Source organism: Coregonus lavaretus (genome assembly GCF_964263955.1).
Source record: "Coregonus lavaretus genome assembly, chromosome: 18".
NCBI lineage: Eukaryota > Metazoa > Chordata > Actinopteri > Salmoniformes > Salmonidae > Coregonus > Coregonus lavaretus.
Window position 1 is genome coordinate 25,301,773 of NC_140005.1, and position 24,937 is coordinate 25,326,709.

Sequence of the window (24,937 nt, forward strand, 5' to 3'; positions counted from 1 at the left end):
ATTAGGCCCATTGATTCGTTTAATTTTACAGGACTTTTTGTGTATATTCCTTCTTACATAGGCTAGGCCTAATTTGTAATTTGAAATAAAACATTTATATTTGGAAAATGTTGTCGTTGCTCTTTAGTTATTTGGGAGGTAAGGCTGTGGTTTAAGCTAAAAGTGAAATACATGCAGATTTTTTTCCTTTTTTTGGAGTGAGCGAGGGGGCGATTTGAGTGGAGCGGGATGCAAACTTTGTTGAGCGCTGAGCGATAATGAGCGGATTGGCCTGATGTGGCTTTGAGCGGGGGGAGCGGAGGGGTGAACAGCTCCGTGAGCGAGGAGCTGAGATTCTCACCGCTCCACTCCGCTCATATGCTCTGGTACATGTTTATTAAATTATTAACACAACGACAAAACAACAAACAAAACGTGAAGTCCACGGTAGCACACACAACATACCTTACACAGAACCAAGATCCCACAACTAGACAGTGCCAATAGGCTGCCTAAGTATGGTCCCCAATCAGAGACAACGAGCGACAGCTGCCTCTGATTGGGAACCACACCGGCCAACATAGATCCACACATACTAGAACACAAACATAGAAAAAGCACAACAAGGAATATACACACCCTGATATAAGCGTCCCCTGAGTCAGGGCGTGACAAATATGCTTTTATTATGCTTATATCATGCTTGTTGATTGTTGTGATTATACTAGAGATGAATGAAAGCGTGCAAGGGTATTTAGTATAGGGACATTTTGTGTTTCGTATTTTATTTTTTTAGGGGTTAGATCAGTTTTAATATTGCAGATAGATTGTAGCTTCCATCAATGTAATTGTCTGCATCACTTCCAATCCCCAATATATGTTTTTGCAAATATACACTACCGGTCAAAAGTTTTAGAACACATACTCATTCAAGGTTTATTATTTTATTATTTTACTATTTTCTACATTGTGGAATAATAGTGAATACATCAAAAATATGAAATAACACATATGGAATCATGTAGTAACCAAAAAAAGTGTTAAACAAATCAAAATATATTTTGTATTTCAGATTCTTCAAAAAGCCACCCTTTGCCTTGATGACAGCTTGGCACACTCTTGGCATTCTCTCAACCAGCTTCATGAGGTAGTCACCTGGAATGCATTTCAATTAACACGTGTGTGATGAGGTGGTGTTGAAGAAGTCAGGCGCAGGAGGGTAAATCACAGAATAACAGGCTTTAATCCACAAAATACAGGTTTACGCAGAAATGCGTCAAACACACTCCAGGGCACAAAACAGGCGCACTGGAAAATACAAGGCACACGGGAAAATACTCCCGTCGATACACAATACACGAGCTCCACAGAGCTTCACAAACCTCCACAATCAACAATCACCCACACAGACAAGGAAACAGAGGGAACACTTATACCGTGACTAATGAGGGAATAAAGGACCAGGTGTGTGTGATTGAAGACAAGACAAATGGAGTGATGATAAATGGATCGGCAGTAGCTAGTAAGCCGGTGACGCCGAACGCCGAAACCTGCCCGAACAAGGAGGGGAGGCAGCCTCGGCGGAAGTCGTGACAGTACCCCCCCCCCCCCCCCCCCCCCCCTTGACGCGCAGCTCCAGCAGCGCGCTGACCCCGGCCTCAGGGACGGCCAGGAGGACGCGGAGCAGGGCGAGCTGGATGGCGACGGTGGAAATCCTGTAACATGGAGGGATCGAGGATATCCCTCACCGGAACCCAGCACCGTTCCTCCGGACCGTACCCCTCCCACTCCACGAGGTACTGAAGGCCCCCCACCAGACGCCTCGAATCCAGGATGGAATGGACAGAGTACGCCGGGGCCCCCTCGATGTCCAGAGGAGGAGGAGGGACCCTCCGCACCTCAGCCTCCTGGAGCAGACCAGCTACCACCGGCCTGAGGAGAGACACATGAAACGAGGGGTTAATACGGTAATCAGGGGGAAGTAATAACCAATAAGTGACCTCGTTGACTCTCCTCAGGACTTTGAACGGCCCCACAAACCGCGGGCTCAGCTTCTAGCAGGGCAGGCGGAGGGGCAGATTCCGGGTCGAGAGCCAGACCCGATCCCCCGGTACAAAGACGGGGGCCTCACTGCGGTGGTGGTCAGCGTTGGCCTTCTGACGACGCACGGCGTGTTGGAGGTGAACGTGGGCAGCATCCCACGTCTCCTCCGCGCGCTGAAACCAGTCATCCACCGCAGGAGCCTCGGTCTGGCTCTGGTGCCACGGTGCCAGAACCGGTTGGTAACCTAGAATACACTGGAAAGGCATTAGGTTAGTGGAGGAGTGGCGGAGAGAGTTCTGGGCATATTCTGCCCATGGCAAGAACACCGACCACTCCCTCAGCCGGTCATGGCAGTAGGACCGCAGGAACCTACCCACGTCCTGATTTACCTGTTCCACCTGCCCATTACTCTCGGTGTGGAACCCAGAGGTCAGGCTGACCGAGACCCCCAGACGTTCCATGAACGCCTTCCAGACCTTGGACGTGAACTGGGGACCTCGGTCAGACACTATATCTTCTGGTACCCCGTAGAGTCGGAAGACGTGTGTAAACAGGGCCTCCACAGTTTGCAGAGCCGTGGGGAGACCGGGCAGAGGAAGGAGGCGGGAGGCTTTAGAAAAGCGGTCCACAACGACCAGGAGGGTGGTGTTACCTTGGGAGAGGGAAAGATCAGTTAGAAAATCAACACTTAGGTGAGACCATGGTCGTTGTGGAACTGGTAAAGGTTGTAACTTACCAGCTGGGAGGTGCCTAGGTGCCTTACTCTGGGCGCACACTGAGCAGGAGGAGACATACACCCTCATGTCCTTAGCCAAGGTAGGCCACCAGTATTTTCCGGTCAGGCAGCGCACTGTACGGCCGATACCTGGGTGATATGTGTGCCCAGTAGATCAGATGATCACGGATAAGAGCAGGCACGTACTGTAGCCCATCTGAACACTGAGGTGGAGATGGATCCGTGCGTAATGCCTGCTCTATATCCGCGTCCATCGCCCATACTACCGGCGCCACAATGCAGGAGGCCGGCAGTATGGGAGTGTTGTCTCTGGGCCTCTCCTCTGTGTCATACAGCCAGGACATCGCGTCTGCCTTCACGTTCTTCGTCCCCGGGATGTATGATAGAGTGAAATCAAACCGGATGAAGAATAGGGCCCACCTGGCTTGGCGAGGATTCAGCCTCCTCGCTGCCCGGATGTACTCCAGGTTACGGTGGTCCATCCAGATGATGAAAGGGTGTTTTGCCCCTTCGAGCCAATGCCTCCACACACACGGTCAAGGCTCGGACAACAGCCAACAGCTCCGATCACCAACGCCGTAGTTCTGATCCGCCGGGCTGAGCTTCTTCGAAAAGAATGCACAGGGGCGGAGCTTGGGTGGCGTACGAGATCGTTGAGACAGGACAGCTCCTATCCCAACCTCGGACGCATCCACCTCCACTACGAACGGTAGTGATGAATCGGGGTGGGCCAGTACTGGGGCTGAGGTGAACAGACCCTGCAGTTTGCTGAAGGCCAGGTCAGCCTCAGCAGACCAGCGGAGCCGGGACGGCCCACCCTTCAACAGGGAGGTAATGGGAGCTGCGACCTTGCCAAAGCCCCGGATAAACCTCCGATAATAGTTGGCAAAGCCAAGGAAGCGCTGCACCTCCTTAACCATGGTTGGAGTCGGCCAATTACGCATGGCTGAAATGCGATCTCCCTCCATCTCCACACCTGAGGTGGAAATGCAGTATCCAAGGAAGGAGACGGACTGCTGGAAAAACATACACTTCTCTGCCTTAGCATAAAGGTCATTTTCCAACAGTCGGGCCAGCACCTTGCGAACCAGGGACACATGCTCATCGCGCGTAGCGGAATACACCAGGATGTCATCGATGTAGGCCACTACACCGCGACCAAGCATGTCCCGAAACCCCTCGTTCACAAAGGACTGGAAAACTGAGGGAGCACTTATACCATGACTAATGAGGGAATAAGGACCAGGTGTGTGTGATTGAAGACAAGACAAATGGAGTGATGATAAATGGATCGGCAGTAGCTATTAAGCCGGTGACGCCGAACGCCGAAACCTGCCCGAACAAGGAGGGGAGACAGCCTCGGTGGAAATCGTGACAAGGTGTGCCTTCTTTAAAGTTAATTTGTGGAATTTATTTCCTTCTTAATACGTTTGAGCAAATCAGTTGTGTTGTGACAAGGTAGGGGGGTTATACAGAAGATAGCCCTATTTGGTAAAAGACCAAGTCCATATTATGGCAAGAACTTCTCAAATAAGCAAAGAGAAACGACAGTCCATCATTACTTTAAGACATGAAGGTCAGTCAATACGGAAAATGTCAAGAACTTTGAATGTTTCTTCAAGTACAGTCGCAAAAACCATCAAGCGCTATGATGAAACTGGCTCTCATGAGGACCGCCATTGGAATGGAAGACCCAGAGTTACCTCTGCTGCAGAGGATAGGTTCATTAGATTTACCAGCCTCAGAAATTGCAGCCCAAATAAATGCTTCACAGAGTTCAAGTAACAGACACCTCTCAACATCAACTGTTCAGAGGAGACTGTGTGAAGCAGGCCTTCATGGTCGAATTGCTGCAAAGAAACCACTACTAAAGGACACAAATAATAAGAAGAGACTTGCTTGGGCCAAGAAACACGAGCAATGGACATTAGACCGGTGGAAATTTGTCCTTTGGTCTGGAGTCCAAATTGGAGACTTTTGGTTCCAACCGGCGTGTCTTTGTGAGACGAGGTGTGGGTGAATGGATGATCGCCGCATGTGCATTTCCCACCGTAAAGCATGGAGGAGGAGGTGTTATGGTGTGGGGGTGCTTTGCTGGTGACACTGTCTGTGATTTATTTAGAATTCAAGGCACACTTAACCAGCATGGCTACCACAGCATTCTGCAGCGATACATCCCATCTGGTTTGGGCTTAGTGGGACTATCATTTGTTTTTCAACAGGACAATGACCCAACACACCTCCAGGCTGTGTAAGGGCTATTTTACCAAGAAGGAGAGTGATGGAGTACTGCATCAGATGACCTGGCCTCCACAATCCCCCGACCTCAACCCAATTGAGATGGTTTGGGATGAATCGGACAGCAGAGTGAAGGAAAAGCCACCCACGGTGCTCAGAATGACAGACATCACATTTAGATTATGGTAATTCATATTAACAGAACATGCAAGTCGAGGATGCAACGATGTGCGGTCCTTCTTACCTAATTCTGATGCGCACTTTGAAGATGTTAGAATAACTGTCCACATTTACTTTTCCTCAGCCAACAAGATGAGTAACGAACAACAAAATCACTAGCCTATGTCAGCCAACAAGTGCTCAGCATATGTGGGAACTCCTTCAAGACTGTTGGAAAAGCATTCCAGGTGAAGCTGGTTGAGAGAATGCCAAGAGTGTGCAAAGCTGTCATCAAGGCAAAGGGTGGCTATTTGAAGAATCTCAAATATAAAATATGTTTAGATTTGTTTAACATGATTCCATATGTGTTATTTCATAGATTTCATGTCTTCACTATTATTCTACAATGTAAAAAATAGTAAAAGGAAAGAAAAACCCTGGAATGAGTAGGTGTGTCCAAACTTTTGACTAGTACTGTATATCCACATCACCATCAGACCATTTTGTTGGTAAACTACACGGTAATGTAAAAGTTTACTTTTTTTAGTGATCCAATACGTAATATAGTACACTTATCATTATTTGGTTGTAATCCAGAGAGGTTAGAGAAATTATCTAGATCCTCTGAGTGTCAGGTGGTCAGTGTGATGCGATAGGACGAAGTCAGGCGCAGGACACAGAGCTAATCGAAAACGTATTTACTCGTAGGTAACGTAAGTGTACTCCTGAGTGGCGCAGTGGTCTAAGGCACTGCATCGCAGTGCTAACTGTGCCACTAGAGATCCTGGTTCGATTCCAGGCTCTGTCGCAGCCGGCCGCGACCGGGAGACTCATGGGCGGCGCACAATTGGCCCAGCGTCGTCCAGAGTAGGGGAGGGAATGGCCGGCAGGGATGTAGCTCAGTTGATAGAGCATGGCGTTTGCAACGCCAGGGTTGTGGGTTCGTTTCCCACGGGGGGCCAGTATAAAAAAAAATATATATATATATGTATTCACTAACTGTAAGTCGCTCTGGATAAGAGCGTCTGCTAAATGACTAAAATGTAAATAACATAACCTCCACGCAGGGAGGAACAAACCCGCTCACCAGACGACAACCAAACATGAACAAACACGCACAAAACACAGTGGGAGCCAGAGGGTTAAATAGGGAAGAAATCAATACATAATGGTAACCAGGTGTGAACAATAAAGACAAAACAAGTAAAACACAGAAACATAGATCGGTAGCAGCTAGTACTCCGGCGACGACGAACGCCGAAGCCTGCCTGAGCAAGGAGGAGGAGCAGCCTCGGCTGAATCCGTGACACTGAGGCTGTGGAGTTCTGGATTTAAAAGAGAACATGAATCATCAGCGTACAATGACACCTTTGTTTTTAAGCCCTGGATTTCTATTTCCTTGATATTATTGTTGGATCTGATTTTAATAGCTAACATTTCAATAGCCATAATTACATTTACATTTACGTCATGTAGCAGACGCTCTTATCCAGAGCGACTTACACATTGGTGCATTCAACTTATGATAGCCAATGGGACAACCACTTTTTTTATGAGTCGGGGGGGGTAGAAGGATTACTTTTATACTATTCCAGGTATTCCTTAAAGAGGTAGTGTTTCAAGTGTCTCCGGAAGGTGGTCAGTGACTCCGCTGTCCTGGTGTCGTTGGGGAGCTTGTTCCACCATTGGGGTGCCAGAGCAGCGAATAGCTTTGACTGGGCTGAGCGGGAACTGTGCTTCCATAGAGGTAGTGGGGCTAGCAAGCCAGAGGTGGATGAACGTAATGCCCTCGTTTGGGTGTAGGATCTGATCAGAGCCTGAAGGTAAGGAGGTGCCGTTCCCCTCACAGCTCCGTAGGCAAGCACCATGGTCTTATCGTAGATGCGAGCCTCAACTGGAAGCCAGTGGAGTGTGCGGAGGAGCAGTGTGACATGAGAGAACTTGGGAAGGTTGAACACCAGACGGGCTGCAGCGTTCTGGATAAGTTGTAGGGGTTTAATGGCACAGGCAGGGAGCCCAGCTGACAGCGAGTTGCAGTAATCCAGACGGGAGATGACAAGTGCCTGGATTAGGACCTGTGCCGCTTTCTGTGTAAGGTAGGGTCGTACTCTACGAATGTTGTAGAGCATGAACCTGCAGGATCAGGTCACCGCTTTGATGTTAGCGGAGAACGACAGGGTGTTGTCCAGGGTCACGCCAAGGTTCTTTGCACTCTGGGAGGAGGAAACAATGGAGTTGTCAACCGTGATGGCGAGATCATGGAGCGGGCAGTCCTTCCCCGGGAGGAAGAGCAGCTCCGTCTTGCCGAGGTTCAGCTTGAGGTGGTGATCCGTCATCCACACTGATATGTCTGCCAGACATGCAGAGATGCGATTCGCCACCTGGTTATCAGAAGGGGGAAAGGAGAAAATTAATTGTGTGTCGTCTGCGTAGCAATGATAGGAGCGACCATGTGAGGATATGACAGAGCCAGGTGACTTGGTGTATAGAGAGAATAGGAGAGGGCCTAGAACTGAGCCCTGGGGGACACCAGTGGTGAGAGCACGTGGTGCGGAGACAGATTCTCGCCACACCACCTGGTAGGAGCGACCTGTCAGGTAGGACGCAATCCAAGAGTGAGCAGCGCCGGAGATGCCCAACTCGGAGAGGGTGGAGAGGAGGATCTGATGGTTCACAGTATCAAAGGCAGCAGATAGGTCTAGAAGGATAAGAGCAGAGGAGAGAGTTAGCTTTAGCAGTGCGGAGAGCCTCCGTGACACAGAGAAGAGCAGTCTCAGTTGAATGACCAGTCTTGAAACCTGACTGGTTTGGATCAAGAAGGTAATTCTGAGAGAAATAGCAGGAAAGTTGGCTAGAGACGGCAAGCTCAAGAGTTTTGGAGAGAAAAGAAAGAAGGGATACTGGTCTGTAGTTGTTGACATCGGAGGGATCGAGTGTAGGTTTTTTGAGGAGGGGTGCAACTCTCGCTCTCTTGAAGACGGAAGGGACATGGCCAGCGGTCAAGGATGAGTTGATGAGCAAGGTGAGGTAAGGGAGAAGGTCTCCGGAAATGGTCTGGAGAAGAGAGGAGGGGATAGGGTCAAGCGGGCAGGTTGTTGGGCGGCCGGCCGTCACAAGTCGCAAGATTTCATCTGGAGAGAGAGGGGAGAAAGAAGTCAAACCATAGGGTAGGGCAGTGTGAGCAGGACCAGCGGTGGCATTTGACTTAATAAATGAGGATCGGATGTTGTCAACCTTCTTTTCAAAATGGTTGACGAAGTCATCCACAGAGAGGGAGGAGGGAGGGGGCGGAGGAGGAGGATTCAGCAGGGAGGAGAAGGTGGAAAAGAGCTTCCTAGGGTTAGAGGCAGAGGCTTGAAATTTAGAGTGGTAGAAAGTGGCTTTAGCAGCGGAAACAGAGGAAGAGAATGTAGAGAGGAGGGAGTGAAAAGATGACAGGTCTGCAGGGAGTCTAGTTTTCCTCCATTTCCGCTCGGCTGCCCGGAGCCCTCTTCTTTGAGCTCGCAATGAGTCGTCAAGCCACGGAGCAGGAGGGGAGGACCGAGCCGGCTGGGAGGATAGGGGACATAGAGAGTCAAAAGATGCAGAAAGGGAGGAGAGGAGGGTTGAGGAGGCAGAATCAGGAGATCGGAGGGAGAAGGATTTAGCAGAGGGAAGAGATGATAGGATGGAAGAGGAGAGAGTAGCGGGAGAGAGAGAGCGAAGGTTGCGACGGCACTTTACCATCTGAGTAGGGGCAGAGTGAGTAGTGTTGGAGGAGAGCGAAAGAGAAAAGGATACAAAGTAGTGGTCGGAGACATGGAGGGGAGTTGCAGTGAGATTAGTAGAAGTACAGCATCTAGTAAAGATGAGGTCAAGTGTATTGCCTGCCTTGTGAGTAGGGGGGGACGGTGAGAGGGTGAGGTCAAAAGAGGAAAGGAGTGGAAAGAAGGAGGCAGAGAGAAATGAGTCAAAGGCAGACGTAGGGAGGTTAAAGTCACCCAGAACTGTGAGGGGTGAGCCATCCTCAGGAAAGGAACTTATCAAGGCGTCAAGCTCATTGATGAACTCTCCAAGGGAACCTGGAGGGCGATAAATGATAAGGATGTTAAGCTTGAATGGGCTAGTGACTGTGACAGCAAGGAATTCAAATGAGGAGATAGACAGATGGGTCAGGGCAAAAAGAGAGAATGTCCACTTGGGAGAGATGAGGATTCCTGTGCCATCGCCGCGCTGACCAGATGCTCTCGGGGTATGCGAGAACACATGATCAGACGAGGAAAGAGCAGCAGGAGTAGCAGTGATTTCTGTGGTAATCCATGTTTCCGTCAGCGCCAAGAAGTCGAGGGACTGGAGGGTAGCGTAGGCTGAGATGAACTCTGCCTTGTTGCCCGCAGAACGGCAGTTCCAGAGGCTGCCGGAGACCTGGAACTCCACGTGGGTCGTGCGCGCAGGGACCACCAGATTAGAGTGGCAGCAGCCACGCGGTGTGAAGCGTTTGTATGGCCTGTGCAGAGAGGAGAGAACAGGGATAGACAGACACATAGTTGACAGGCTACAGAAAAGGCTACAATAATGCAAAGGAGATCGGAATGAAATCAACTAAACATCTGGGAAAGCGAGAGAGCGGGGCCTCCCTCACTTACGTTTCACTGAAACACTCAAATATAACTCTACCAACTTCCACTTTAGAAATTATAATTGTTGTAAACTACAGCGGTTCAATGTTTTCTAGGAATAGACTCTAACTTTGTTTATTCAGCTAGCTAACTTGGTACAGTATTCTTCAGTGAAAACCGCCCAGGGCACCGTATCCTATGACGCCATAGCTAACTAGCATGCTAGCTTCCAATAACACAGTTTAGTACTAATACTCGGTTACAAACTACCAATAGTGTGTTAACACGCTAAACAGATCATTCGTGTCCGTGTCTAACGTTGTGTAAAGTTTTGGGGTTAGTTTTGACAGTTTGAGTGAGTACGTCGTCAACTTATTCAGTCAGTTAGTTAGCTAGCTAGAATAGTTAGCATATTAGCTAGCCATTGCTCTCTGTCAACGAACCAACCCCTCCTCCCACGGTATGAAACACACAGAGAGAGCCAAGCTAACGTTAACTAGTCACCCAAATGACTTGAATTCCTTTTGAACGACTCTGGTTACCAGTATGTAAAAAATAAAATTAAAATAAATGTAGGTTATAACTTACCCTTAGTAGCTACTGTTAGCTAGTTAAGTGTAAAGCTAGCTACTGAATCGATTTAGCCAGTTCGCGTCTGTCCCAACAGTTCGCGTCTGTTAGCTATCCAGGTAGCAACAAGCTAGTTACATTTCGAGTACAGTAGCTACTTGTCACACCCTGGCTCTGGGACTCTATATGTTGAGCCAGGGTGTGTTCATTCTATGTGTTATATTTCTATGTTGGGGGTTCTAGTTGTTCTGTTTCTATGTTGGCCTGAGTGACTCCCAATCAGAGGCAACGAGTGTCAGCTGTTGGCTGGTTGTCTCTGATTGGGAGCCATATTTAAACTGTCTGTTTTTCCCTTTGTGCTTGTTCCAGTTGGTTTTGTGTTTTGTACCGTGGACTTCACTAGTCGTTTGTTGTTTTGTTTATTCTCAGTATTTATCACTAAAGATAAATAAACATGTTCGTTCATCACGCTGCGCCTTGGTCTATTCCCTACGACGATCGTGACAGAAGAACCCACCATCACAGGACCAAGCAGCGTGTCCAGGAGCAGGCAGCCTGGACGTGGGAGCAGATCTTAGACGGGCAGGGGTCCTGGACCTGGGAGGAAATCCTGGCCGGGATGGATCGCCGGCCATGGAGTGAGACAGTAGAGAGGCGACGGAGAGAGGAGCAACGGCGTGATCAGTGTCGTCGTCGGGCTGACGAGAGGCAACCCCAAAAAAATTTTAGGGGGGGGCACAGGGCATGGACGACGGGGCTGACGGAGGCAGAAAAGGGGCGTATTCAGAAGGCCACCAGGTTACGGGGGCCACTGGTCAAAGTAGGGAAAGAAGGTTTAGAGGCACGGCGAGAGGTACTGGAGTGTGTTACCAGTCCGGTCCGGCCCGTTCCAGATCCCGGGGTAGAGCCAGTGGTGTGTGTCCCCAGTACGGTCCGGCCTGTTACGGCCCCTCACACCAAATGTACGGTGCGCGTCGCCAGCCCGGTCCGGCCTGTTCCTGCCTCTCGCACCAAGCCTACGGTGTGCGTCGCCAGCCCGGTCCGGCCTGTTCCTGCCACTCGCACCAAGTCTAGGGTGCGCGTCGCCAGCCCGGCCCGGCCTGTTCCTGCCACTCGCACCAAGTCTACGGTGCGCGTCGCCAGCCCGGCCCGGCCTGTTCCTGCCACTCGCACCAAGTCTACGGTGTGCGTCGCCAGCCCGGCTCGGCCTGTTCCTGCCACTCGCACCAAATCTACGGTGCGCGTCGCCAGCCCGGTCCGGCCTGTTCCTGCCACTCGCACCAAGCCTACGGTGCGCGTCGCCAGCCCGGCCCGGCCTGTTCCTGCTCCTCGCACCAAACCTACGATGTGCGTCGCCAGCCCGGCCCGGCCTGTTCCTGCCACTCGCACCAAGCCTACGGTGCGCGTCGCCAGCCCGGCCCGGCCTGTTCCTGCCACTCGCACCAAGCCAGGGGTGCGAGTCGTCAGCCTGGTCCAGCCTGTTCCTGCCACTCGCACCAAGCCAGGGGTACGAGTCGTCAGCCTGGTAAAGCCCGTTGCTGCTCCACGCACCAAGCCAGGGGTGCGAGTCGTCAGCCCGGTAAAGCCCGTTCCGGCTCCACGCACCAAGCCAGGGGTACGCATCGTCAGCCCGGTCCGGCCCGTTGCTGCTCCACGCACCAAGCCAGGGGTGCGAGTCGTCAGTCCAGTGAGGCCCGTTCCGGCTCCACGCACCAAGCCAGGGGTGCGCATCGTCAGCCCGGTCCGGTCCGTTCCTGCTCCACGCACCAAGCCAGGGGTGCGAGTCGTCAGTCCGGTGAGGCCGTTCCTGCTCTACGCACCAAGTCAGGGGTGCGCGTCGTCAGTCCGGCACAACCAGTGCCTGGGTCACCGGTGCCTAATCAGGTACCGCTCAACTGCTCCACAACGGAGCTGAAGCTAACCGCTCCTGCTACGTCCAGTTCAGCTCCAGCCAGCGGGGCCAGACCGGACCAGGGGCGCTATGGGGGGAGTATTGATGGGTGGTGGGAAAGCCCGGAGCCAGAACCGCCGCTGAGGAGGAATGCCCACCCAGCCCTCCCCTGTTTGCTCTAGTTGAGGCGCGGTCGCAGTCCGCGCCTTTAGGGGGGGGTACTGTCACACCCTGGCTCTGGGACTCTATATGTTGAGCCAGGGTGTGTTCATTCTATGTGTTATATTTCTATGTTGGGGGTTCTAGTTGTTCTGTTTCTATGTTGGCCTGAGTGACTCCCAATCAGAGGCAACGAGTGTCAGCTGTTGGCTGGTTGTCTCTGATTGGGAGCCATATTTAAACTGTCTGTTTTTCCCTTTGTGTTTGTGGGTTCTTGTTCCAGTTGGTTTTGTGTTTTGTACCGTGGACTTCACTAGTCGTTTGTTGTTTTGTTTATTCTCAGTATTTATCACTAAAGATAAATAAACATGTTCGTTCATCACGCTGCGCCTTGGTCTATTCCCTACGACGATCGTGACACTACTAACTACCTAACGTTAACGCTTCAGATAATGAGGTTAGAAAAACAGCTGAATGGTAGGTAGCTAGCTGGCATAATTACAGGTACTCTTAAGCGTGAAATAACATAGGAAACGACTATCCACAGTTGCTAATAGTTACCAGTAGCTACCCGCTAGCTAGCTAGCTTTATTGGTCCAGGTAGTGGGTTAGCTAGCCTCGTGCTTCAACGGGCTCAGCCGAAAACAATACTTACCTACAATAATTACCTACAATAACTACCTAGATAAACTACCTACAATACCTAACTACAATACCTACCTACAATCTAAATACATGGTTTAAGCTTTACTCATCACCATATAAAGAAGAAGCCAAGCTTACCTCCCGCTTAGAGAAACACTAGATATGCCGATAGTAGACAACCTTGTTTTACTCCTCTTGACAGTTTAAAACTTTCTGAGAAGTAGCCATTATTTACTATTTTACACCTAGGGTTACTATACATGATTTTATCCCATTTTATAAGATATTCTCCAAAATGAAATGTTCCAGGCATTTATATATAAACTCCAGTCGTACTTTATCAAATGCCTTTTCAAAGTCAGCTATGAATAGCAGGCCTGGTTTCCCAGATTTTTCATAGTGTTCTATTGTTTCCAGTACTTGCCTTATATTAACTCCAATGTATCGTCCATGTAAAAAACCTGTCTGATTAGAATGAATAATGTCCGACAATACCTTTTTTATTCTATGCGCTATACATTTTGCTAGTATAGGGAATTTGACATTTCTCCACAGCTCAGCTGTCCTGCTCGACTTCGGTAACTATTGAGGACATCTCTGCCATCTCCATGGAGAGGCAGGTGGCCCAGTTTCTCCAAACACATACAGAACTCATTGCCACCATCCAAGCTTTCCAGGAGTATAAGGAGCTCACCAAGTAAGGAGACGCTCTAGATACGTGCATGCTGTCATGATCTTCAGTATGAGCCCCTCGAGTTCATGGAGAAAAAACAATTTTTTTTGCATGATAATTACATTTTCTCTTGAAGTTTATTGGAGCTATGCCTTTGTTATAGGTCCAAATTGTGCTTCAGAGGTTTAAGGATTGTTACTTACGTTCCAGGAAACATATGTCAGAGTTGGAATCAGAAAAGAGGTGCCTGGATAAGTTCCAACAAGCATCTGGAGAACATTCTGAAGGCCGCAAAGGCTCACAAGAAACAGGAGGTTTCTTAGCTGAACAAGATCCATGATGAAACTATCAAGGTGAGGGAAGTTGCATTATTTAGCGGCTCACCGATGGCTCAATGCCTGAACCAGTGTAGAGGGTAACAGGTTGGGGTAGAAGGACCAGGAACGGTAAGACAACCAATCACACACTTCACTAATTTTACCCAGAGTTCTCTAGCGATAGCAGTCTGAGGCTGTATGCATCCATTATGGGCAGAACTGGAAAATCAGTTGTGTTAACCATGTGATAATTTACCAGTACTTGAATCAAAGAGGACAGGAGGATTTGTCTTTTTTCTGGGATTCTATAGGTATTCTATGGTTATCGAAACAAATCAATTTTCTCTCTTGTAATTCTAAAGAGTGAGTTGCATGACCTGCGCCTGTTGCTGCAGTCCTCTGATAGGGAACTGGCTGCTGTGAAGAAGGAGCTGTGTGAGGGCCAGAGTGAGCAGCAGAAGGAGACATCACACCTCTCCAGCAGCCTGATCAGCACTCTGCCACAGCTCCAAGAAGTCCAGTATGCATGCATGGCTACAGCTGTCTTGTTGTTTTTGAATCAAGGATGTTTGTGTGTGTGTGTCTGTCAGATTTAAACTCTATTTGATAGACAACAATGGGAACTCAATGTCACCATTGTACTTTCACCATAGTAGTTTGCAGACTCTCCATCTACCCCCCATCTCTCACTCTCCTTTAGGCAGGAGTGGGAGCAGCTCCTAGCGCAGCAGCGGTCCCTGCAGGATGCCTTTGACCAGCTCCAGGCCAAGGCCAAGTTTGAGGCAGACCAGTCCAGGCAGCAGCTAGAGGACAAGCAGCAGGACGTCACAGCTCAGCAGGCCCAAATCACTGTCAGTCAGCTCCTATTTAAACCAACCAAGCCCTGCTTCTCTGTTAAGGACATTCAGAGCCTGCCTGTCTCATTTGTATGAAATTACAGTTTAACCTCTATGGAGGATTGAGTGTGATTACTTTTTCTTGATGAATATGTTGGTTGAATTGACGAAAGCTCTTCAGTCTGAAAGAACACACGAGCAATCTGACCTCCCAGTTGAGAGAGGATGAAGAGAGCACTTTAGAGTGAGTTGTATAAAGGCTTATTTTCTATTTGTGGACGATCAGACCTTTATGATGTGTATTTTAAATGTTTTGTTGACATACAGCATTCGATTTGTTTATCCCCTGAGTGCTTGTTCAGAATATGGAGCAGAATGTATTGCTAAGGAAGCAAGTGTCTGACCTGACTACACAAAACCAAAAACAGGTATTTTATTCATTCATTGTTAGTGTTTAGTGTGTACATAGTTGTTAATGTAGTGTTGTGTTTTAGTCAGATTTATATTTCTTAGAAATTGTTATCACCAGTATGTTTTAGTTTAGTTGAATACAGTTGAACACTATTTGACATAATTGGGTCTTAATCTCCAATCAACTGTAATTGACCCGGTCTCCGTTTGTATTTACTTTGAAAGACTTCTAATATGGCAAGCCTTGAACCAAATCTGACAACTGCCAATGGGACTATATCCAGCCTTGAGCAAAAGATGGAACAAGACAAAGTAAGTCTGCTCACTTAAATGACCTGCCATTAATTACTATTATTTGGGGTTATAATTCAGTTAGCATGTATTTGATACATCTTATCGCAGAAGTCTCATCTCTTGTTTTGTGGTGTTTGACAGGAGTTTGTCCTGGAGCTGATCAACCAGACCAGGGACCTCTGCAGTAAGCTGGACCAGAAGGACCAGGGCCTCGCCATGCTGTCTGGAGATGTCAAGGACCTCACGGTATTGACTCAAGTCATTTGTGTACCTCTTAATTAATTATAATGTTTAACTTGTATACTTCAAAATGTTTACTGTAGTTTACCTATATATTTATTTTTTACCTTGTTTGTTCCTTCAGGATATGTACAATGCTGCTTGCTCCAAGAGAGAGGAGATCAAGGAACACAACTCCAGGATGCAAGCAGAGCTCCAGGACCTGAGAGAAGCAGCAGAAAGGAAGGTAGCTTCTAATCAGAGAGTTAAGACTTGGAGTTTATTTTAAACATAACGACTAGCGGCATCTTGAGCTTCGATGCAATGACACATGCCTGAATTCCACCATTATGACAATGTCTGGATGGATGTTTTGTCCTCAGGTGGAGGTGTTACAGGAGGAGTTGGTCTATGCCACTGAGGAGGTGGAGCGACTCACCAAGGTGTTAGATGAGCAGGCAGGTCTTCTCCAAGCTTCACAGGATCAGACTGCCCGGAAGGAGGCTACCATCCAAACTCTCCAGGGGAAGGTACCAGCCCATTATTTATATACACATACAAAGAGCCACTGAAAACAAATCAAGGGCTACAGTAGCATGGAAAATGTTACATTTGAGATCAAACAAAATAGATTGTACAATTATCTCTACTTTACTCATGTGATTTTCCTACCTGCTTTTCACTAGTTAAAAAACCTGCAAGAGGCGATTGAGAGGACTGTCAGAGGTGAGAGTGCCAATCATGTTCCACAGTCATCCGTCATCCCTAAAGTGCTGCCACAGGTAACGGATGCTTGTATCTGATGGTTTTCCCTCCTGTATGCATTACCAGGGAACTCTGTCTGATCAAGAGGGTTTAATAACTTATCTGCTTGATTTTTCTGTCAGACACCTCACACCCCCTGAAGCTTCAACCCTGACCTGACCCTGGTGGAGAGCCAGGAGAAGGAGCTGGAGAGCCGACGCTCTTCCATGATTACTATGGAGGTGCTCCTCACTGAGCTTAACTATGAAAGGGCCGCCAAGAACGAGGAGATCCAGAGGCTCAAGGTGTGGTTTGTTTGTTTTACTGCATGTCATGATGAGTGCTAAACATCCAATCTTGAGACACTGATTTAACACATTGATGTAACACATATGGTGTTTAACTAGTCTGTGTTGATTTCCCACAGGGTCAGCTGAATGAGAAGGAAATAGTGTGAATGGAGATCGAAGCTCTTCTTGACCAGTTCTACACCAAGCAGAACCAACTGGCTCAGAATGGAAACACAAATGGGTTAGTCCATTCAAATCTCTTATTTTTACAGATGGATTTTTGCAACCCAAGTGTTATCAGACTGTTGATTGATCAAGTGTCTGACGTATATATTTTAATTGACAGGGATGTTTTGAATGAGGCCATTCATCAGAACGTCTTGAGAGAGCTGCAAGAGGAGAGGAGTGCAATGGTATGTGTATCAATCACTCAACTCCCCTGTTCACCTGAAAATGTAGTTTTAATAAATTGAAAATACCATTGTTTGTAATAGGTGGTTTTTCATATTTCTTCATTCCTTTCATTTGCAGAGAATAGTCATACAGAGGCTCACTGTGGCTCAGGAAAGGTACATACTTTGTTCTCTCATCACACAGATTCTATGTGGAATATACATGTGTAGTGTGTATGCAAATACACTTTCTCTTATATGCATTTTTTGAAAGTTATACATCTGTTTTTGTGTGTTTTCTTTTGTTGTGTTGATTAGACTGGCGAGTCAGGAATCCCTGTTGGCCCAGTATCAGACCAGTGTCCAGGAGCTGACTAACAAGCTGAGGAACCGCTGCCTGGAGCTGAGCCAGACGGACCAGAACAGGAGCGACTGCTTCAGGTGAGAAGGGCATCAGGATCTGCTGAGGTAATTGTATGTAGTTTTTAATAAATTAAATTATCATATGGAGTGCAGAAAATGGCAACTTGATCTAGTTGACAGGCTGGATCATTTTATGGGAGGCATCAATCTCCATGCTCCTTCAGACATGGCAATGATATCAGGCGCTGTCTTAGTCCATGATTTGTTTTAAGAGGGGCCCTTTGTAGTGAATCTAGCTAATGTATGGTGATGATTTTAGTGAGAATGAAGGAGGGGAAAATGTCAATGTCGGCAAACCTGTCCCCTACAGGAAGTGGAAGTTCTTCGGAAGTAGGTTGACCACCTGTCTGAGGAGAACAGCAAGCTTGTGGGCCATAAGAACCATAAGCAGAGGATTGAGTACCTGGTCAAGCTCAAAAAGGAAAACACCAAACCTCAAGTGGTGGTAATCATTTTTAACATTTCATCAACTGGCTACATGTGTTTACTTTTTGTAAGTGTTATAGTTACCATCAAGAGACTTGGCCTCAGCAGTGAAATACTGAGGAGGCATTTCACTGGATTTATAGACTATAAGTAACAAACAAACAAAAAAAAATATATATATTTTTTAAGGAAAATAAAAAAACTCAGATCTGAAATGAGTATCTGAGAAAAAGCTTGGAGATATTCTCATTGGCTGCTCAACATTTCTTGTTGACTGTAAACATGTCCACCAAACAGTATTTTCACCCTTTAAAGTTGACTGATAACTGTGTTATTGTATCACATAGTAGGATAAACTGGTCAGTACAGTAAATTACCTGTTTCAAATACTGTGATATTCTCTAAGAAAAATGTCTTCACATTCTTTCATATTTCTGTATGAATATACTTTTATTTCTACTAGGGCTGGGCAATCCATTGTGTATATTGTTATTATGATATGTATAATTGCGGTATGCATACCATTGGACCTTAGTATCCCATGATATTTCCACTATCTCTCTGCAGCAACTGTAGCCTCCCTGGGTCACATTCAAAGGGAGGCTGTGCCACAGGCTCAGCTGCGTCTTCATATCAGATGTTCATTTAAGCAATAAGGCCCGAGGGGGTGTGGTATATGGCCAATATACCACAACTAAACCCCTGAGGTGCCTTATTGCTATTATAAATTGGTTGCCAACATAATTGAGTAAAAATACATGTTTTGTCATACCTGTGGTATATGGTCTGATATACCACAGCTTTCAGCCAATCAGCATTCAGGGCTCAAACCATCCAGTTAATAATTATGGTTATATCATCATCCTTCATATTTTATTTTTATAAGAATTTTGGTGGTCCATATATCGCCCAGCCCTAGTATTTACCACAGTGGCTATCAATCACAGATGCCATATTTAGGGTAGATTGTAACATGATTGAACAACTGTAATGCTGGATGAAATATATTTTAGAACTGTAAATTGACTTTGTATGTTTTTGCTAACATCTGTATCTTGTCTATTTGTATAGTTGTGTGACCAATCAAATTTGATTTTAATTTTACTGTTAATATTCAATCTCACCTTTATCGTCTAAGTCCTTAGAAAAGGTTGGGTGGAGAATGTTCCCTGTTACTGGGTCTACTGCTTTTGTATGGTGGCTCTGTCTACTCTCTTCTTTATTCTAATGAAGTCTTTGTAACATGTTTTATGTTAATTATATAATCGAATAAGTGAAGTTATTATTTTAGTTTCTTGTTTGTTTGCATTAGGAGTACAAAAGGACAGTCCCTCTAGCTACCAGATAGGATGTTTGATTCAGACCCAGTAGGTGTACTACTGTCACGTCACGTGTCTTTGAACCAATGACTAACTAATTGAGAATTCTACAGCATCATCCACCCTTGAAAACAGATCAGCAGTCAACAACATATGAAACATGAAGAAAGCAATAACTGCAGCACAGATAACAGAATGGTTTACATTAGGGACCCAGTTTGCTAACATTCTAATCACGGATGAAGTTCCAAACAAAGTGAAGTCAGACGAGTCATCAATGGGCTCTATGCACGCATCACTTCCGCATTGGCGTAAGGATGCTTGGGCATTTCCGGTTACCGGAGAAAAAAAACATTAGACAGTGATAGTAGACCATTATGATGGCAGAGATTAAGTTGACAAGGTGTTTGCTGGAGTTGCCTAAAGTATCTGTTAATGATATATGGAGGGTCGTCCGGACATCCAGTACGACACCACGTAGCAAACTGGATAAAGGCTTCAAATTTTACGTTTCTTCTATTCTTTGCAACTTTGAAGGTAATATGCTAACGCTAGCTAGCCTGAGCTAGAAGCCTTGCTTTGGTGTTTTAAGTCTTGACTCCGTCCTGCTTCAGGTTAATCATGCTTTAAATAAAGTTTAATCATGTGTATATACCTCTCACTTCATGTGTTTGTACTTTTATGAAAGTATCAGGTAAAAACAGGGCTACAAATGAGATCTCTGTAAGAGCCCACTGCTACCGCTCAATGAAGAAACTAAAGCCACCACACCAGCTGAGAGTAGGACTAGATTAAGTGACACGTTCAAAGTTCTGTTGAATTTGTTCAAGGTTCCGTTCAACACATGTTTTACTCGTTTAATGTTACCACAGCTTTGATTGCCATTGCTAAGAGAACACTTTAGAACTTTAGTGGTTTTCACGATAGCTGAACAGTGGTAGCCTAATACAGACCAGGGTAGCTGAGTGGGAATTGCCATGCTTTGTTGTTGGGTCTGTTGTAAACAAATTGGAGTTTGGTTTGAAATGTAAACAATAGTGAGATTACTACTTTTTCCTGACTTGATGACTGCAATGACAGTAACATATTCCACTCAGCTATTCTTCAAACTGCTGATGTTCTACTCAAAACTGTCCTGTCATCTTTACTTCTTTTTTTATAAACATATGGCCCAACTTCCTTGCTTTTGTACTTGATGTTTCTACTTTTCAAGAGGAATTAGGAGCTAAACCTTCACTCTACTGTTGTTATTGGTACTAGGCTACAATGTTGCACCACTCACCTACTGCTCTGCCAATACTGTTTGAAGGTAGGTAAATGGCACAAGACAATAGGTAAGTGGTGGGAGACAGTATAGCCAAGTGGTACAAGACAGTAGGAAAGTTATGCAGAAAGCACAAAAGTGACACGAGACAGTAGATAAGTTGCTTACACCAGTAAAAAGTAGAAAGAACAAGTTTTGCTCCTGCTGCTGTAGACCCTCATCTTTCAAAACCCATTAAATTATGCTTCTGTGTATTTCGGATGACATTGCGTGATTCACAGCCAGTTGTGCTTGTTAAAAGCTACTGTTCCTGTGTGGCTGGGTGTGGGATATGCAATAATTTGGTTGCATTACTATATCAGACTGCCCATTACTCTGAATGTGGCATGTCTGTCGTCCCTCCTGTACTTTCGTACGTTTACACGTCATCGTGTTATAAGTCAAGACGAAGTATTACACGGAAAAACATTAACATAAACATTAAGATAAACAACAACAACGACGAAAATTAACAGTTTCGGATGTTTTTGACGACAAGCATTCAATGCTAGCATACGGTAGCACAGCATTCTACGATAACCGGAAGTTTATATCCATCCTGAGATTTAACCGGAAATACGTCATGCTCGCCTGTGCATATCGCCTATACAGAGGTGAGTTCAGTTGGTTAGCTAGCTAGTTAGCTAGCTAGAAAAATGTAGATGGCATTGCTAGCTAACGTTAGCTAGCTTGCACATGTTCCCTTGCACCAAAGACGGTACAGTCTGCCTGCACTAACCAGGTTTCCCTCCAACCATTTTATGCGATTAAAGTACGTAGGCTAAAAAAATGTAATGACAGGCCTGATGGAAATATTTTTTTTTTCGGGAAACTTCTCAAATCTCGACATTGATAAAATAACCATATCGATGACTCCTCGGGAAAGCATGCAGTTTATTAGGCTACAGATTAAATAAATTGAATTTCACAGGGTGATGCGCTTAATGCACCTTTCAATAAATATCGAGGGTCTTATTCAGCTGACATGATCATCGATGCTTGGCTGCCGTTTGACATATACAAATAATCTCGCTCTTAATTAATGTCATAATGTAGGCTATATGTGCGCTCTAGTACTTTATCTGCGCGCTGTTGGCTAGAGCACACGTGCCAATACCAGAGTGGGCACACTAGCTATATAACCCAACAATTTTTGTGAGAACCATCAGTAGAGTTGAAAATGCGATGGAAACACATTTAACTTGTACATGGGAATTGCACCACAATGTATTTGTATGTGCACTAAGTCATTACGCACAGGCTTTTAGCTGCAACAACGCCATTTGATGGAAACATCTCTGTTGGGAAAATGCTCATTGTTTTTATGCGGTTTTTAGAATAATGGCATGAAAATCTGTTGCCAATTGGATGGAAACCTAGAAACTGTCACACATGTTCACATTTGTTGGCTGGCTAGCTAACATGAAAGGAACTTTGCTTTAAACCTTTTAGTTAGGTACATAGCTAGCTACATAATTTTCAGTAAATATTAGCTAGCCAATTAAAATAGCATTATTTAGCTACAATAGTAATACTAACACAGTAAAATAGCTAACTAGCCAGGTGCCAAAATTCCTAGGTACGGGTTGACTTATCAAATCAGTGCAAATGAAGTAGCTAGCTAAGTTACAGTAGTAGTTAGAGTAACTGAGTAGTCTATTGAGATGCACCCCTAGTCCAGGTAGCTAGCAGTATCCATTGTTGCATGTCTGAATCTGCCCTCAAGCAAGTGCCGGTCCAGGGCAAGATTTTGTTGCAGTCCTAATTAAAATGAATCTGTAACATATTTTTTAGATGACAACTCTTTCACTCATGACCTAACAAGGATAGCAGCCGGTAAGGTCATGAGTTGGGTACTACTTTACCACCCCACCAGCTCTCACAGTGGGGTGCTGTAAGCCTCTGTAGAGTTATGTGGCACTGGGTAGTAGTAGGGAAGGTCCCAGACCCTATGGGCAGTGAAAGGATAAGAGCCTCTCATGGTACGGTCCACGTAGCCAGAGATGGTTGGGATCTCCTCTCTCTGGGGCTCACCACAGTTGGGCACAGTAGGTGTGACAAAGCCCTGCTTCATTTGGTATCGGTTGGTCCAGGCCTCCATTGGCCCAAGCAGTTCTGGCTGCGGCATGTTATCCTCCTCTTCCTCCCCTTCCTCTTTGTTGAGGAAGTCTCTCAGCACCTGCTTGAAGACATACACCAGCTCCCAGGGCAGGATGTTGTTGCTGGCCAGCACATCACGGAACCTGCGAATGAGATAGAGGGTTATAGTGGGTTAATAAACTATTTAACCCAAACTGCATTATCCACAATAATGAAGCTGTTTGGGCTTTCAATTATCCATTAGGCCTAGCTGACAAAATTATGCTGAAACTGATGTACGCTATTTCATCAAAGTATCATGTATTGTGTGAGGTGACAAGGCTGAGGTCGTATTTATGCGCCCTCTCCAATCTCTGGTTGTCAGGAGGACATTTTGCAAAGAAGACAAAATAAATAGGACACTTTAAAATGTGAAGTTTTGTCACACAACACAATGCCACAGATGTCTCCAGTTTTGAGGGAGCGTGCAATTGGCATGCTGACTGCAGGGATGTCTCTACCATAAGCCGCCTCCAACGCCGTTTTAGAGTATTTGGCAGTACATCCATCCGGCCTCACAACCGCAGACCACGTGTATGGCATCGTGTGGGCGAGCGGTTTGCTGATGTTAACGTTGTGAACAGAGCGCCCCATGGTGGCGGTGGGGTTATGGTATGGGCAGGCATAAGCTACGGACAACAAACACAATTGCATTTTATCGATGGCAATTTGAATGCACAGACGAGATCCTGAGGCCCATTGTCGTGCTATTCATCCGCCACCATCACCTCATGTTTCAGCATGATAATGCACAGACCCCATGTCACAATGATCTGTACACAATTCCTGGAAGCTGAAAATGTCCTAGTTCTTCCATGGTCTGCATACTCAGCAGACATGTCACCCATTGAGCATGTTTGGGATGCTCTGGATTGACGTGTACGACAGCGTGTTCCAGTTCCCACCAATATCCAGCAACTTCGCACAGCCATTGAAGAGGAGTGGGACAACATTCCACAGGCCACAATCATCAGCCTGATCAACTCTATGCGATGGAGATGTCGCGCCGCATGAGGCAATTGGTGGTCACACCAGATACTGACTGGTTTTCAGATCCACACCCCTACCTTAAAAAAAAAATGGCAATTGAGGCAATTGGTGGTCACACCAGATACTGACTGGTTTTCAGATCCACACCCCTACCTTAAAAAAAAATAGTTATCTGGGAAATCCATAGATTAGGGCCTAATTTATTTATTTCAGTTGACTGATTTCCTTAAATGAACTGTACATCAGTGAAATCTTTGAAATTGTTGCATGTTGCATTTACATTTTTGTGAAGTATAATTTACATTAATTTTTGCTAGACCAGTGGTGGATTTAAAGGTTATTTAAAGTACGATTACAAGGGTCATGATTCCTCAATTAGCCCCTCAGAAATGCCAAATTCAGTCTGTTCATACAAATGTCACCATCACTGTAAAACGTGGTGGGATGTGTTTTTATTTTAACAGGGATATGATACTGCTAATGGAAAGCTCTTTCCCTGGGGGTTGTTTTTGCTGTGCTCAGCCCCATAGGGTCCCCTTCACCTTTGCATGATCACACCCCATGTAACCTACTTCTGTGACAATAACACAAAGTGGCTTCCCTGGCAGCTTTGCCCTACCCCACTCTCTTTGAGACTCTTGTCTCCTTTGCCTATTGTCATCCTGGTGTGGGGGCAGTGGCTATTTCGGACACATTGTGCTAATATGAAGAGGGTACTGTATGAAGAGTGGTGTACCTGGAGAGCACCGTAGCGGTGTGCATAGGCTGGATCTGGGCACACAAGTGCTCCAGCTGGCGGCGCTCTGATGCAGGGATCAGCGTGCGTAACCTGGGGTAGCTCTGGAGCCAGTGGGGGTATCCCACGGTGTTGTGGGCCAGCCTGTGTTCCTGCTCCACCTCCCGTGCCATGCACTCCCTCTCCTCCACGTGCCACAGCAGCTCCCTGATCAGTGTGCAGCTGGGTGATACCCCTGTGGACTTGCCAGACGCCCTCTCATCCTTCGCCTGTTGTCGTTCAGCACGCGACCATTTCATCCAGCTGAACAGGGGCATGGCGGAGGAGTGCTGTGGTTACTGCAGTGAGAAGATAAAAAAAGTATTTTACATCTGAAGCAAAAGTATTGACACTGCTGCCACGAGTGT

General features: G+C 46.5%; 1 protein-coding gene and 2 pseudogenes across 3 annotated transcripts in view; 2 read left to right on the plus strand and 1 right to left on the minus strand.

The window, feature by feature from the left end:
* LOC311145604 (kinesin-like protein KIF15-B) overlaps positions 1-18,619 on the plus strand; it is a 32,983-nt pseudogene extending 14,364 nt beyond the window's left edge. The window contains exons 13-30 of the transcript in view: positions 13,574-13,715; positions 13,902-14,044; positions 14,371-14,528; positions 14,709-14,859; positions 15,005-15,088; positions 15,196-15,272; positions 15,481-15,567; positions 15,691-15,795; positions 15,914-16,033; positions 16,152-16,298; positions 16,455-16,550; positions 16,656-16,817; positions 16,940-17,043; positions 17,149-17,215; positions 17,334-17,371; positions 17,513-17,635; positions 17,928-18,062; positions 18,611-18,619. The product of the transcript in view is annotated as a kinesin-like protein KIF15-B (transcript). The remainder of the gene's footprint in view (positions 1-13,573; positions 13,716-13,901; positions 14,045-14,370; positions 14,529-14,708; positions 14,860-15,004; positions 15,089-15,195; positions 15,273-15,480; positions 15,568-15,690; positions 15,796-15,913; positions 16,034-16,151; positions 16,299-16,454; positions 16,551-16,655; positions 16,818-16,939; positions 17,044-17,148; positions 17,216-17,333; positions 17,372-17,512; positions 17,636-17,927; positions 18,063-18,610) is intronic.
* Positions 18,620-19,522: 903 nt separating this feature from the next.
* The window catches only part of LOC311145606 (ATP-dependent RNA helicase TDRD9-like), a 35,851-nt pseudogene continuing 30,436 nt past the window's right edge, over positions 19,523-24,937 (plus strand). Inside the window, exon 1 of the transcript XR_014615596.1 lies at positions 19,523-19,643. The product of XR_014615596.1 is annotated as an ATP-dependent RNA helicase TDRD9-like (transcript). The remainder of the gene's footprint in view (positions 19,644-24,937) is intronic.
* On the minus strand, positions 22,545-24,847 carry LOC311145229 (protein RD3-like; the record flags this gene model as incomplete). Its single annotated transcript, XM_084181460.1, has 2 exons — positions 22,545-22,908; positions 24,531-24,847. 2 exons carry the CDS (start codon positions 24,845-24,847, stop codon positions 22,545-22,547), a joined length of 681 nt encoding a protein of 226 aa, XP_084037586.1.